This window comes from Lithobates pipiens, unplaced genomic scaffold (genome assembly GCF_037356315.1).
Source record: "Lithobates pipiens isolate NorthernLeopardFrog02 unplaced genomic scaffold, aLitPip1_a1.2 Scaffold_1, whole genome shotgun sequence".
Taxonomy (NCBI): domain Eukaryota; kingdom Metazoa; phylum Chordata; class Amphibia; order Anura; family Ranidae; genus Lithobates; species Lithobates pipiens.
This window is the reverse complement of record NW_027507685.1, coordinates 149,029,421-149,043,491: the sequence shown is the minus strand read 5'-3', so window position 1 is coordinate 149,043,491 and position 14,071 is coordinate 149,029,421. Positions and strand designations below refer to the sequence as shown.

General features: G+C 47.4%; 1 protein-coding gene across 2 annotated transcripts in view; it reads right to left on the bottom strand.

Annotated features, from left to right (window-relative positions):
• LOC143975907 (uncharacterized) overlaps positions 1 to 14,071 on the bottom strand; it is a 217,203-nt gene that overhangs the window by 197,144 nt on the left and 5,988 nt on the right. For both annotated transcript variants that reach the window (XM_077478451.1, XM_077478452.1), the window contains exons 2-3: positions 4,794 to 5,547; positions 588 to 648 (exon numbers count right to left, since the gene is read on the bottom strand). In XM_077478451.1, coding sequence (XP_077334577.1) covers positions 588 to 648; positions 4,794 to 5,493 — 761 coding nt within the window. In that variant the 5' untranslated portion in view covers positions 5,494 to 5,547. The remainder of the gene's footprint in view (positions 1 to 587; positions 649 to 4,793; positions 5,548 to 14,071) is intronic.

Sequence of the window (14,071 nt, the reverse complement as noted above, 5' to 3'; positions counted from 1 at the left end):
AACAGCCACATTTTCCCTGCTGGGCCTGCGTCCTGTCTTAATGTCTGTTTAGTGGTAACTGCTTGATGGACCACCATTAATACAATGTATGTTTTTTAAAGATGCATTTAAAGTGGTTGTAAACACAAAGATAAAAAAAAATCCTCCTACATACAGTAAGTTGTACCTGTCTATTTACAGTTGTCTTTCCCCTACAGCAATTCGAAAGTGCACAATTTACCCAGGATCTCTCCGCTCTGAAAAGCAGGGTGGCGGAGAGGTGAAGTTACATCAGTGAGGAGAGCTCTGAGAGCTGATTGGAGGGAAGGGACACACCTCCCTTCACACAGCACAGAGGAACAGAGCTAAGGCTGTCAATCAGCTGAAGCTCCCTCCCTCCCCTGTCACCATTTTTCTCTAGGTGTCAGGAAAACTTGTCAGAAGTGAGGAAGGAGGCAGCAGACAGAAATGACACTTCATGTCTGAGTTTTACAACCACTTTAAAGTTAGGTAGTAGAATATGTTTTTTATACAGTAAAATAACAGAAAGCGAGCGAGATCACCCTCTTTTATATATACTATTATATAATATGTACAATATACTGTACCGGAATACTTTTATGGGTGTACACATGGAAACACCAGAGTAATTGTCTGAAACAGCAGCACCTGGAAGCAGAAGGATAATAAAAGGTTTGAAAGTGATAGGTCTGTTTTATTATAATGATGTTTGTTGCTATATGGAGGATTATAGACACATGGAATGCCGTTCATATGCAAAAATTTTAAAAACCAGAGCAGAAAGTCAAACACTAATATGATAATAAATAAAAAAGAAAAACCTTTTCTAATAGAAGCATGGAGGCTGTCACTGCTGACATCCTTGCTTCAATACAAAGGTCAGCATGAAAGCCAAAATTATAGTTTGAGTTTTCTTTAACCACTTCCATACCAGGCCTATTCTGACACTTCTCTCCTACATGTAAAAATCATAATTTATTTGGTATAAAATTACTCAGAACCCCCTACGGAATAAAATGGCAATCATTGCAACTTTTTATATCACACGGTATTTGCGCAACAATTTTTCAAACTTATTTTTTGGGGAAAAGAAAACTTTCATGAATTAAAAAAAACAAAAAAAAACAGTAAAGTTAGCCCACTTTATTTGTATAATGTGAAAGATGATGTTACACTGAGTAAATATATACCTAACATGTCACGCTTTAAAATCTCGCACACTTGTGGAATGGCACCAAACTTTGGTACTTAAAAATCTCCATAGGTGACGCTTTAAAATGTTGTACAGGTTACCAGTTTAGAGTTCTAGAAGAGGTCTAGTGCTAGAATTGTTGCTCTCACTCTAAAGCACGCGGCGATACCTCACATGTGTGGTTTGAACAGCATATACGCTTCGCTTATGTGCGCGAGCACGGAGCGTTTAAAATGTATTTCTATTTTTTTATTGTTTATTTTTCTTTCTTTAAAAAAAAAAAAAATGTGATCACTTTTATTCCTATTACTAAGAATTTAAACATCCCTTGTAATAGGAATGGTGTGTGACAGGTCCTCTTTATGGAGAGATGTGGGGTCTATAAGAACTCACATCTCTCCTCTAGGCTGGAAAGCATCAGATAAAAAAAAGACAGATCTGATGCTTTCTAGCCGACATCTCGACTTTGTTTACATCCGCGTCCAGACATGATAACATCGCGTCCGGACCTCCGACATTCATTCACCATCTCCGGAAATCTCTATGCTTTTTATGTGGCGGATTCTTTCTCTTGGCCAATCGCACGGGCGTCCCAGGAGAAGCCCCGGAGGGCAGGGGGAGGGGGGGATGTCCTGTCCCGCCACCCATAAGAACGATCAATCAACTGAACTGCCGTTACAATCCTTCTTACGGTACACAGAATCGCCGGCTGAAAAATAAGATATCTGAATGATGCCTGTAGCTGCAGGCATCATTCAGATATCACCACTGAAATTCATAACGTCATATGACGTCCTTGGGCTGGAAGTGGTTTAATATGACTCACTGGCAGTTTGTGTCTATATATTTTACACTTTTGCTTGTTTTATTTTCTGAGTGTTCCTGATACCTCCCACAATCCAAGAACATTCATTGGTGCCTTCAAAAACATGTTGTAGAGCAGTGGTCCTCAAAGGTCAGATGTAGTCTTTTGCATGCATTTAAGTGGCCCTGTAAGCACTGTTTCTCCCACTAACACCAATGATGGGACACATTTCCTATCACTGAAACCATTGATGGGGTACTATTCCCTCCTCTGCCACCAACAATGGAGCACAATTTGTCCCATTGTTGCCAATAATGGGTCATCATTTCTCCCACTTACCCCAATAATGAAAAACCATTCCTTCAAATGATACCAACAATAGGGCCAATGATGGAGCATTACTCCTCCAACTGACACTAATGACAAGACACTATTCCTTCCAGTGACACCAACAATGGGGCATTATTCTTCCTTCCACCGACCACAGGCACTTGATTGTTGTTACTCTAACTGACCAACAACTCTGGGACATATTCAACGCTCACTGACCATTGAGCCTGCAGCATTGTTTCTTTCCCTTGAAACCAAGGAATTTTCTACTCCCACTGGCCACAGTCTGGCTCCCATCATTTCTTAAGGACAGTGAATTGGCTCTTTGTTTAAAAAGTTTGGGGACCCCTTTTCTACAGTATATACAGTGCCTTGAAAAAGTATTCGTACCCCTTGAAATTTTCCACATTTTGTCATGTTACAACCAAAAACATAAATATATCTTATTGGGAATTTATGCGATAGACCAACACAAAGTGGCACATAATTGTGAAGTGGAAAGAAAATGATAAATGGTTTTCAAAATTTTTTACAAATAAATATCTGAAAAGTGTGGCGTGCATTTGTATTAAGCCCCTTTAATCTGATACCCCTAACTAAAATCTAGTGAAGGAACCAATTGCCTTCAGAAGTCACCTAATTAGTAAATAGAGTCCACCTGTGTGAAATGTAATCTCAGTATAAATACAGCTGTTCTTTGAAGCCATCAGAGGTTTGTTAGAAAACCTTAGTGAAAAAACAGCATCATGAAGGCCATGGAACACACCAGACAAGCCAGGGATAAAGTTGTGGAGAAGTTTAAAGCAGGGTTAGATTACAAAAAAATATCCCAAGCATTGAACATCTCTCGGAGCATTGTTCAATCCATTATCCTAAAATGGAAAGAGTATGGCACAACTGCAAACCTACCAAGACATGGCTATCCACCTAATCTGACAGTCCGAGCAAGGAGAGCATTAATCAGAGAAGCAGCCAAGAGGCCCATGGTAACTCTGGAGGAGCTGCAGAGATCCACAGCTCAGGTAGGAGAATCTGTCCACAGGACAACTATTAGTCATGCTCTCCACAAATCTGGCCTTTATGGAAGAGTGGCAAGAAGAAAGCGATTGTTGAACGAAAGCTATAAGAAGTCGCGTTTGCGAGAAGACATGTGGGGGACACAGTAAACATGTGGAAGAAGGGGCTCTGGTCAGATGAGACCAAAATGTAACTTTTTAGCCTAAAAGTAAAACGCTATGTATGACGAAAAATAAACACTGCACATCACCCTGAACACACCATCCCCACCGTGAAATATAGCTGTGGCAGCATCATACTGTGGGGATGCTTTTCTTCAGCAGGGACAGGTAAGCTGGTCAGATCTGATGGGAAGATGGATAGAGCCAAATACAGGGCAATCTTAGAAGAAAACCTGTCTGCAAAAGACTTGAGACTAGGGGGGGAGGGTTCACCTTCCAGCAGGACAATGACCCTAAACATACAGCCAGAGCTACAATGGAATGGTTTAGAATCAAAGCATATTCATGTGTTAGAATGGCCCAGTCAAAGTCCAGACCTAAATCCAATTGAGAATCTGTGACAAGACTTGAAAATTGCTGCTCACAGATGCTCTCCATCCAATTTGACAGAGCTTGGGCTTGAGCAATCTGACAGAGCTTGCAAAGAAGAATGGGCAAAAATGTCACCCTCTAGATGTGCAAAGCTGGTAGAGACATCCCCAGAAAGACTTACAGCTGTAATTGCAGTAAAAGGTGGTTCTACAAAGTATTGACTCAGTGGGGGCTGAATACAAATGCATGCCAATCTTTTAAAATATATATGTATAGAAAATTTTGAAAACCATTTATCATTTTCCTTCTACTTCACAATTATGTGCCAATTTGTATTGGTCTATCACAGGGGTCTCCAAACTTTTCAAATAAAGGGCCTGTTTATTGTCCTTCAGACTTTTGGAGGGCCGGATTGTGGCTAGCGGGGGAAGAAAATGTCCTAGGCCCAGCATCAGTGAGAATAAATATGGCCTCAGGGTTGGTGGTCAGTAAGAGGAAGTAGTAGTGCCCCAATTAGTAGGAGAAATAGTATCCCATCATTGGTATCAGTGGAAGAAATGGTTCCCTTTTATTGGTGTCAGTTGGAGGTATAGGGCCTCATATCAGTGAGAGGAATAGTGCCTAAAGGGTCAGATATAGGCTAACATCTGGCCCTCAGGCCGCAGTTTGGAGACCCCTGGCCTATCACATAAAATCCAAATAAAATACATTTACAATTTTGGTTGTAACGTGACAAAATGTGAAAAAAAATTCAAGAGGTATGAATACTTTTTCAAGGCACTGTATGTGCATGTTTAGGTATATTAGATTGTAAGCATCTCTAGGGGTCATTTACAGATTTGGGAAATACATCATTTATTTCACTTCTCTAGGCAAAATCACAACATTGTAGTGACATTTTAGGATAAACATTTACCATTCCTGTATAAGAAGTCATTGTCCTTGGGCTGGTCTGTCATTAACTTTCCAGGCTTGCTGGGCAAAAGTTCTTTCATGATGGTTCCCAAAGGATCAGTCTTAGGCTTGGAAACATTTGCAGGTGCTATTGAACTATCTCCAGTAGATATACTTTCATTGGAAGACCTGATCTCTGCTGGTTTTTGTTTTTTGCTTTGTGTTACTGTAGGACTTTGATTATTCTTTGCTTCATTGTTGACTTTTCTAGAGACGTTCAGCCTGTTTTGTAGCTCAGCTTTGTTATGCTGAACTTGAGTGTGTAGATTTGGAAGATGAAATGAAACCTGGTTCTGAGCAGCTAAGTATTCCCTTTTATTCCATATGGGCACAAGTTTTGTTTTATCCCGGACAATAACAGCACCTACATTCCTTGGGAAAGTCTCCACTTCCTGTTTCTGCTCATTTTGAAATTTTTGTAGCTTCACCTTGGACAGGAAACTGTCAGGAGTCCATCTTTGGGAACCACTGTTAAAGGGACTGGGTAGAATTCCCTGCGGTGCCGGAGAAGGTGTTCTATCCAAACGTGGCAGTTTATGAACTGATCCATCTCCTTTGCCCAGCTCCGTTGCGATGGTGAATGTGTTGGGATATTTTCTGCGAAGATCATTGTAGAATCCATCTAAATTTTTGTTACTGGTGTTCGAAACATCCATTAACATGGCTTCCAAATGATTCCCTCTGTGTTATTTCAATCATTATATCACAGTATTTTTCTACGAAGGAAAAAAATGAATATAATAGTTTATTTTATATAGATTGGCTTATCTAATGATGTACAAGGCTAAGTGCTGTTTGCATCCAAACTGGCTCCTTAAAGTGATTCTAAAGGATATTTTTTTTTAAAACAAACATGTTTATACTTACCTGCTGTGTGCAATGTTTTTTTTTTTGTTTTTTTTTTCAATAACAAACATGTTATACTTGCCTGCTGGTGGTCCTGGCTCCTCCCACCTGCTGAGTGCCCCCAATAGCAAGCCTCTTGCTATGGGGGCACTCTAGCAGGCTCGCTCCTGAACCACACTCTGTGTGTCTATTTACACACGAGCGTGGCTCGGCCCTGCTTGCGCTTTCTCCTCATTGGGTCACCGGCAATGATTGACATCAGCAAGTGCCAATGACTCCTGCTGCTGTGCGAGTCAATGAGGGGAGAGAGAATTCTAGCAGTCAGTCATTTCTCTGCCTCAGCATGTGATATTTGAACAATTTAGGATCAGGAAGTTCTGCATAATGCAAAAAGGACTCCCTCTATTCTACTCTTTGCAAGAACTATGAGCAAATAAAAATTACATATATAATGCAGTCTGCCAGTAGTATATGTATTTCTGAGTCCCCCACTACATAACAATGTTTTATTACCTGCAGGGGCGGACTGACAACTCAAGGGGCCCCTGGGCAATCAGATTATGGGGCCACAAAGTATACAATTACATAGTATACACATACATGTACACACAGTATACACAGATATATTTCTATTGGCCGAGAAGGTTCTGGGGGGGGGGGGGGGGGGTCAGCTATAATCTCAGGATTTTTAGACCAAATGGATGTCGGTAAGGGACATTTCAGAGACAGATAAAAAAAAAAAAAAACAAGATCTTTACATACTGTACCTGGGTTTTACTGAGGCTAGCAACCCTGATGGGGCCCCCGGGCAGTGCCCGAGTGGCCAAATGGTCAGTCCGCCCCTGATTACCTGTTGATCCTGCCAGTATTGGTTATATTCCAACTTTCTTTAGAAGAGTGACAGCACTGCAATGAAATTGCACAGCATCCTTGTCACCCTCTGGATAGGATAAAAATAATGGGTTGGGAAACATCTGTCTGACTTCATTGAGTTGGTTCACTGATCATTATGTGACACACCAACAAAAAAAAGTGCACATACCTCCTCCCCTTAACGCTTGCCGTCCATATACTGAACATATATGGCGGCAAGGCGGCTCTCCTGCGCAGGTTTACGTACCTAGTATGTGATCCTGTACTTCCCAGTCTGGTACGCGAGTGGTAAAATCACAGTAGGAGCTGATCAGCAGATCCCACGGACCTGATGTTCACCGGCAACCGCTAATTGTTCAGTACACAGGCAAAATGGCAGTCTTCCTAGTTTGTATACACTATAATTTTTATCCAAACCAGTCAATATACGCTAAATGGGATTTTTTTTTTACCAAAAATATGTAGCAGAATACACATTGGCCTAAATTAATGAAGAAATTTGATTTTTTTACATGTTTTTATTGGATATGTTTTATAGCAGAAAGTAAAAAATATTGATTTTTTTCCCCCAAAATGGTCAGTCTTTTAAAAACCGCAGAGGTGATCAAATACCACCCAAAGAAAGCTCTATTTGTGGGGGAAAGAAGGACTTACATTTAATTTACGTGTAGCATCGCACAATTGCCAGTTAAAGTAACGCGGTGCCGTATTGCAAAAATTGGCCTGGTCATGAAGGGGGTGAATCTTCTGGAGGTCAAGTGGTTTCTGCTACATTTCCTGCAAAAATAGCAACTGTTCTGCCCCTACCAAATTACTATGGGCAGCTCCTAGTCTCATTTTGTACGTCGAACTCCTCTCCACTGACAATGTCCCCCAAGATCACATCTTCTTATCTAAATCAGAAGCATCTACACACTGATCATGAGTGAGAAGAGACTTCCAATGCATGTTTTTCAGTGGGTTGTCCATGGCACTGTTTATTCAATTAAAGAAGCTGTATCAGAAAGGGGGTAAATTAATTATTCCTCTATGTACACTGCTGGGGAGAGAACCTAAAGGAAATTATTTTTAAAACCTGGTTACATGTTTCTCTTCTTGTGGAGCTTTCTGTGTAATCACTTTTATTAACCCCTTGGTGCCAGAACCTCCCAGCCCTTTGAGGGGTTTAAGATGCCAGGATGAAGGTGTGGGGTTTATGATCATGTGACCACCGTGATTGGTAGGGATGAGCTTTGTGTTCGAGTCGAACGTACGTTCGACTCGAACATTGGCTGTTCGTCCGTTCGGCGAAATCCGAACACTTGGTCCGTTCGCGTCAAAATTTGCGTGGCGCTCACGGCCCACAATGCACTGCGATGGCGCAGTGCATTGCTGGCTCATGATTGGCCAAGCATGCACTGTGACCCTGCATGCTTGGCCAATCGCAGTGCCAGCAGCGAGGAGAGCCATGATTGGCCAGAGGCAGGATGCCTGTGGCCAATCATAGCTCAGGCTGTGTAGTGCACGCCCCACACTATATAAGGCCGCCATTTAGGCGGCCTCGTGTAGTATGTTGGCATCTGAAGCAGTGGGTGTTCTGTGTACCTTCAACACAGTACACACCGATCGTTTTTGGCTGATTTCCTATCTTACTGTTGTGTAGTGGTTATTGTCTGTGCCCTGACCGCAGTATACACCACTATATTCACCTCACCTATATAGCTAGTGATCTATCTTTAATAATAGAGCTTGCAGTCAGTAGTGTTAGGAGATAGTGCGTGCTGTCTGCATGCTCTGTACCCAGTACATACCGCTATAATCCACCTACATAGCTGTTCTCTATTTGAGCCCAATTGCCATCTGCAGGAGTTATTGGAAGTTGTGTGTGCCTCCAGCACAGCACAGTATACATCTGTATATACCCCTTTATCTCTGCTGTTTTCTGGTTATTGTCTGCGTGCCCTGACCGCAGTATACACCGCAATATTCACCTCACCTATATAGCTAGTGATCTATCTTTAATAATAGAGCTTGCAGTCAGTAGTGTTAGGAGATAGTGCGTGCTGTCTGCGTGCTCTGTACCCAGTACATACCGCTATAATCCACCTACATAGCTGTTCTCTATTTGAGCCCAATTGCCATCTGCAGGAGTTATTGGAAGTTGTGTGTGCCTCCAGCACAGCACAGTATACATCTGTATATACCCCTTTATCTCTGCTGTTTTATGGTTATTGTCTGCGTGCCCTGACCGCAGTATACACCGCAATATTCACCTCACCTATATAGCTAGTGATCTATCTTTAATAATAGAGCTTGCAGTCAGTAGTGTTAGGAGATAGTGCGTGCTGTCTGCGTGCTCTGTACCCAGTACATACCGCTATAATCCACCTACATAGCTGTTCTCTATTTGAGCCCAATTGCCATCTGCAGGAGTTATTGGAAGTTGTGTGTGCCTCCAGCACAGCACAGTATACATCTGTATATACCCCTTTATCTCTGCTGTTTTCTGGTTATTGTCTGCGTGCCCTGACCGCAGTATACACCGCGATATTCACCTCACCTATATAGCTAGTGATCTATCTTTAATAATAGAGCTTGCAGTCAGTAGTGTTAGGAGATAGTGCGTGCTGTCTGCGTGCTCTGTACCCAGTACATACCGCTATAATCCACCTACATAGCTGTTCTCTATTTGAGCCCAATTGCCATCTGCAGGAGTTATTGGAAGTTGTGTGTGCCTCCAGCACAGCACAGTATACATCTGTATATACCCCTTTATCTCTGGTGTTCTATAAAAAAGGCATCTGCAGGAGTTAGGCCGCGTACACACGGGCGGACTGTTCGCCCAACCTTGTCCGCTGAACAGTGTTTGGGCGGACAGTCCGCCCGTGTGTGGGCTTTCAGCGGACAGTTTCAGCGGACAGTTGGACGGACAAAGTCTTTCGGAAATTCCGAAAAACTGTCCGCTGAAACTGTGTTTGAGCGAACAGTCCGCCCGTGTGTAGGCTACTTTCGAAATGAGCAAACTGTTCCCGCTCGGAAAGTCCGCCCATTTCGAGCGCGTGTACAGGTAGGCGGGGCCCGCGAGGGAGACGTCGCGGGCTCCGCCGACTGGAATGGGCTTAAAGGGGAACCCCAACGCCGAAAAAAATCGGCGTGGGGGTTCCCCCAAAGTCCACACCAGACCCTTGTCCGAGCACGCTACCCGGCCGGCCAGGAAAGGGGGGCGAGCGAGCGCGCCCCCCCTCCTGAGCCGTACCAGGCCGCGTGCCCTCAACATGGGGGGTGCCTTGGGTAAGGGGGGGCCGCGCGGCCCCCCCACCCCAAAGCACCTTGTCCCCATGTTGATGAGGACAAGGGCCTCTTCCCGACAACCCTGGCCGTTGGTTGTCGGGGTCTGCGGGCGGGGGGCTTATCGGAATCCGGGAGCCCCCTTTAAGAAGGGGGCCCCCGGATACCGGCCCCCCACCCTATGTGAATGAGTATGGGGTACAATGTACCCCTACCCATTCACCTGTGAAATAAAGTACAAAAAAAAACACAACACAGGGAAAAAATATTTTATTGCACAGCTCCGGGGGTCTTCCGTCTTCGGGGGTCTTCTCGCCGGACTCCTCCGCTATCTGTGTGTAGCTCTTTTACTAGCGGAGGAGTTCGGCTTTCTTCCTCCCCGCCGCCGGCCTCTTCTCCCGACTTCGGGGGTCTTGTCCCCCTCTTCGGTTCTTCTGCCGGGCCACCGCGCCTTCTTGTAGCTCTTTTGCAGGCGGTGGCCCGGTCTTCTGTCGCCGCTGCCTTCCGTTCTTCTGTCGCCGCCTTCGGTTCTTCTGCCGGGCCACCGCGCCTTCTTGTAGCTCTTTTACAGGCGGTGGCCCGGTCTTCTGTCGCCGCTGTCGTCGCCGCCGCCGCCTTCCGTTCTTGTTCTTCTTCTTGTTCTTCTTCTTCTTCTCCTGGAGATGTTGACTCGACGAGCTCTCCGGCCGGAATGCCAGAGCCGTGCTGTGCGGTCACTTATATAGTGACAATGGGGCGGTGTCACATGGTATATGTCACATGGGTTGGTCACATGGGTTGATGTCACATGGGGACTATGACATCGTAAGGGGGCGGGGTCACCATGTGACCAACCCATGTGACATATACCATGTGACACCGCCCCATTGTCACTATATAAGTGGCAGCGGAGCGTGTCCCTGGCATTCCGGCCGGAGAGCTCGTCGAGTCAACATCTCCAGGAGAAGAAGAAGAACAACAAGAAGAAGAACAAGAACGGAAGGCGGCGGCGACGACAGCGGCGACAGAAGACCGGGCCACCGCCTGTAAAAGAGCTACAAGAAGGCGCGGTGGCCCGGCAGAAGAACCGAAGGCGGCGACAGAAGAACGGAAGGCAGCGGCGACAGAAGACCGGGCCACCGCCTGCAAAAGAGCTACAAGAAGGCGCGGTGGCCCGGCAGAAGAACCGAAGAGGGGGACAAGACCCCCGAAGTCGGGAGAAGAGGCCGGCGGCGGGGAGGAAGAAAGCCGGACTCCTCCGCTAGTAAAAGAGCTACACACAGATAGCGGAGGAGTCCGGCGAGAAGACCCCCGAAGACGGAAGACCCCCGGAGCTGTGCAATAAAATATTTTTTCCCTGTGTTGTGTTTTTTTTTGTACTTTATTTCACAGGTGAATGGGTAGGGGTACATTGTACCCCATACTCATTCACATAGGGTGGGGGGCCGGTATCCGGGGGCCCCCTTCTTAAAGGGGGCTCCCGGATTCCGATAAGCCCCCCGCCCGCAGACCCCGACAACCAACGGCCAGGGTTGTCGGGAAGAGGCCCTTGTCCTCATCAACATGGGGACAAGGTGCTTTGGGGTGGGGGGGCCGCGCGGCCCCCCCTTCCCCAAGGCACCCCCCATGTTGAGGGCACGCGGCCTGGTACGGCTCAGGAGGGGGGGCGCGCTCGCTCGCCCCCCTTTCCTGGCCGGCCGGGTAGCGTGCTCGGACAAGGGTCTGGTGTGGACTTTGGGGGAACCCCCACGCCGATTTTTTTCGGCGTTGGGGTTCCCCTTTAAGCCCATTCCAGGCGGCGGAGCCCGCGACGTCTCCTTCGCGGGCCCCGCCTACCTGTACACGCGCTCGAAATGGGCGGATTTGCCTCCGCCTTACGTGGGCGAGTCCGTTCATTTCAAAAGTTGAGCGAACTGTTTGGCAAACAGTTCGCTGAAACAGTCCGCTCGTGTGTGGGCAAGTCCGCTCATGCAAATTTTGAGCGGACTGTTTGCCGAAACTGTTTGACGAACAAGGTTGGGCAAACAGTCCGCGCGTGTGTACGCGGCCTTAGTGGGTGTTGTGTGCCTCCAGCACAATATAAACTACCCAACTGCTGTTTTACCCAACTCCCTTCAGGCCATTACCATGTCTGGAAGGCCAGCAAGGAGAGGCAGACAGGCGCGAGCCGATAAAAGAGGGCAAGCAGGCTCTGTGTCTAGAGACAACAGTGCTGGTCGTGGACGCGGTGCATTGTCATCAGCACGTGGCCATGGGACATGCTTGTCCTTCTTTTCGGCAGCTGGACATGTTGAACCGCAACATGCCAACGACTTGGTAGAGTGGATGACCAAGCCCTCTTCATCCTCCTCATCCTCTCTCACCCAGTCTCAGGGTAGTAGCAAAGCAGCTGCCAACGCATCGTCTTCCCTCCTCTCAGTGTCATCATCAGTGACTCCTTCCCTAGACCCACCACGTCCTCCTGACGAGTCTCCTGAACTCTTTGAGCACAGTGTTGGGTACATGCTCCAGGAGGATGCCCAGTGTTTGGTGGGCTCTGATGATGACACTCAGCTAGAGGAAGGCAGTAGCGTGAGCGCAGAGAGAGGGGATGCTCAAGAAGGACAGCAATCTGGCAGTCATGTTCCACAAGCTGCAGCATACTGTCAGGTTTGCTACAGCGATGAAGAGGGAGGGGATGATGAGGGCACTGACTCCACGTGGGTGCCTGGAAGGAGGGAGGAGGAGGAGGAGGAGGCACATGTCCAACGAGGCAGGATGCCCTCCGGGGGCCAGCTTAGGGGCAGCACACCGACTGAATCACACCGCAGAGCTCCGCCTGTGCAGGGCGCTGCCTCTGCGCGTTATTCTAAAAGTTCTTTGGTGTGGGCCTTTTTTGAGACGAGTGCATCAGATCGCACCGCTGCTATTTGCAACATATGTCTCAAGCGTATCTCACGTGGCCAAAACATCAGCCGCTTGGGCACCACATGCTTGACCAGACATATGTTGACCTGCCATGCAGCTCGTTGGCAAGCGTACCTCAAAGACCCACACCAAAGAACAAAGCGGACCTCTCCTTGCTCCTCATCAGCTGGCATCTCCAACCCCACTAGACCTTCAGTCCTCTCTGAAACCTGCTCTGAGAGGAATGAAGGTGTAGAATTAGGTGTGTCACAGCCAAGTGCTTCCGGGAACTCTGCTAGTGGTACACCCACGTCCGATTATAGCAGGCAAATGTCCCTGCCCCAGCTGCTGGACCGGCGGAAGAAGTTTACTCCCAGCCATCCACATGCCCAGCGGTTGAATGCTAGCTTGGCTAAATTGCTAGCACTTCAACTGCTGCCTTTTCAGTTGGTAGACTCGGCCCCCTTCCGTGAGTTTGTACAATGTGCGGTTCCTCAGTGGCAGGTCCCCAAACGCCACTTTTTCTCACGGAAGGCGATTCCAGCTCTCTACCGGCATGTGGAAGGCAATGTCCTTGCCTCGCTGGACAGGGCGGTCAGCGGTAAGGTGCATATTACCGCTGACTCATGGTCCAGCAGGCATGGACAGGGACGTTACCTGTCTTTCACGGCCCATTGGGTCACTCTTCTGGCTGCTGGGAAGGATGCAGGACAAGGTGCAGTAGTGTTGGAGGTTGTTCCGCCACCACGCCTCCAAAATGCTACTATTGGTTGTGACACACCTCTCTCCTCCACCCCCTCCTCTTCTTCTTCCTCCATGGCCTCTTCCAGTGCTCTGTCCTCAGAACCAGAGGTGCTCCGTAGGCGTTCCAGGGGCTACGCAAGTACGCAGGCAAAACGATGCCATGCCGTGCTTGCGCTGGTTTGTTTGGGGGACAGGAGCCACACTGGGGCGGATGTTTTGTCAGCTCTGCAGGGGCAGGCCGAGAGGTGGTTGACGCCACGCCAGCTTAAGCCAGGAATGGTGGTTTGCGACAATGGCACCAACCTCCTCTCCGCCCTCCGACAGGGGCAACTGACCCATGTGCCCTGTGTAGCTCACGTCCTTAACCTGGTGGTGCAGCGGTTCTTGGGCAGGTACCCCGGCTTACAGGATGTCCTGAAGCAGGCCAGGAAAGTCTGTGTGCATTTCCGCCGATCATTTAATGCCTGTGCTCGGCTGGCTGAGCTCCAAAAGGAGTTGAACCTGCCCAAGAACCGCCTTATATGTGACATGCCCACCAGATGGAACTCAACATTGGCCATGCTGCAGCGGCTGCACACGCAGCAGAGGGCCATCAGTGAGTACCTGTGCGACTACGGCACCAGGACAGGGTCAGGGGAGCTTGGT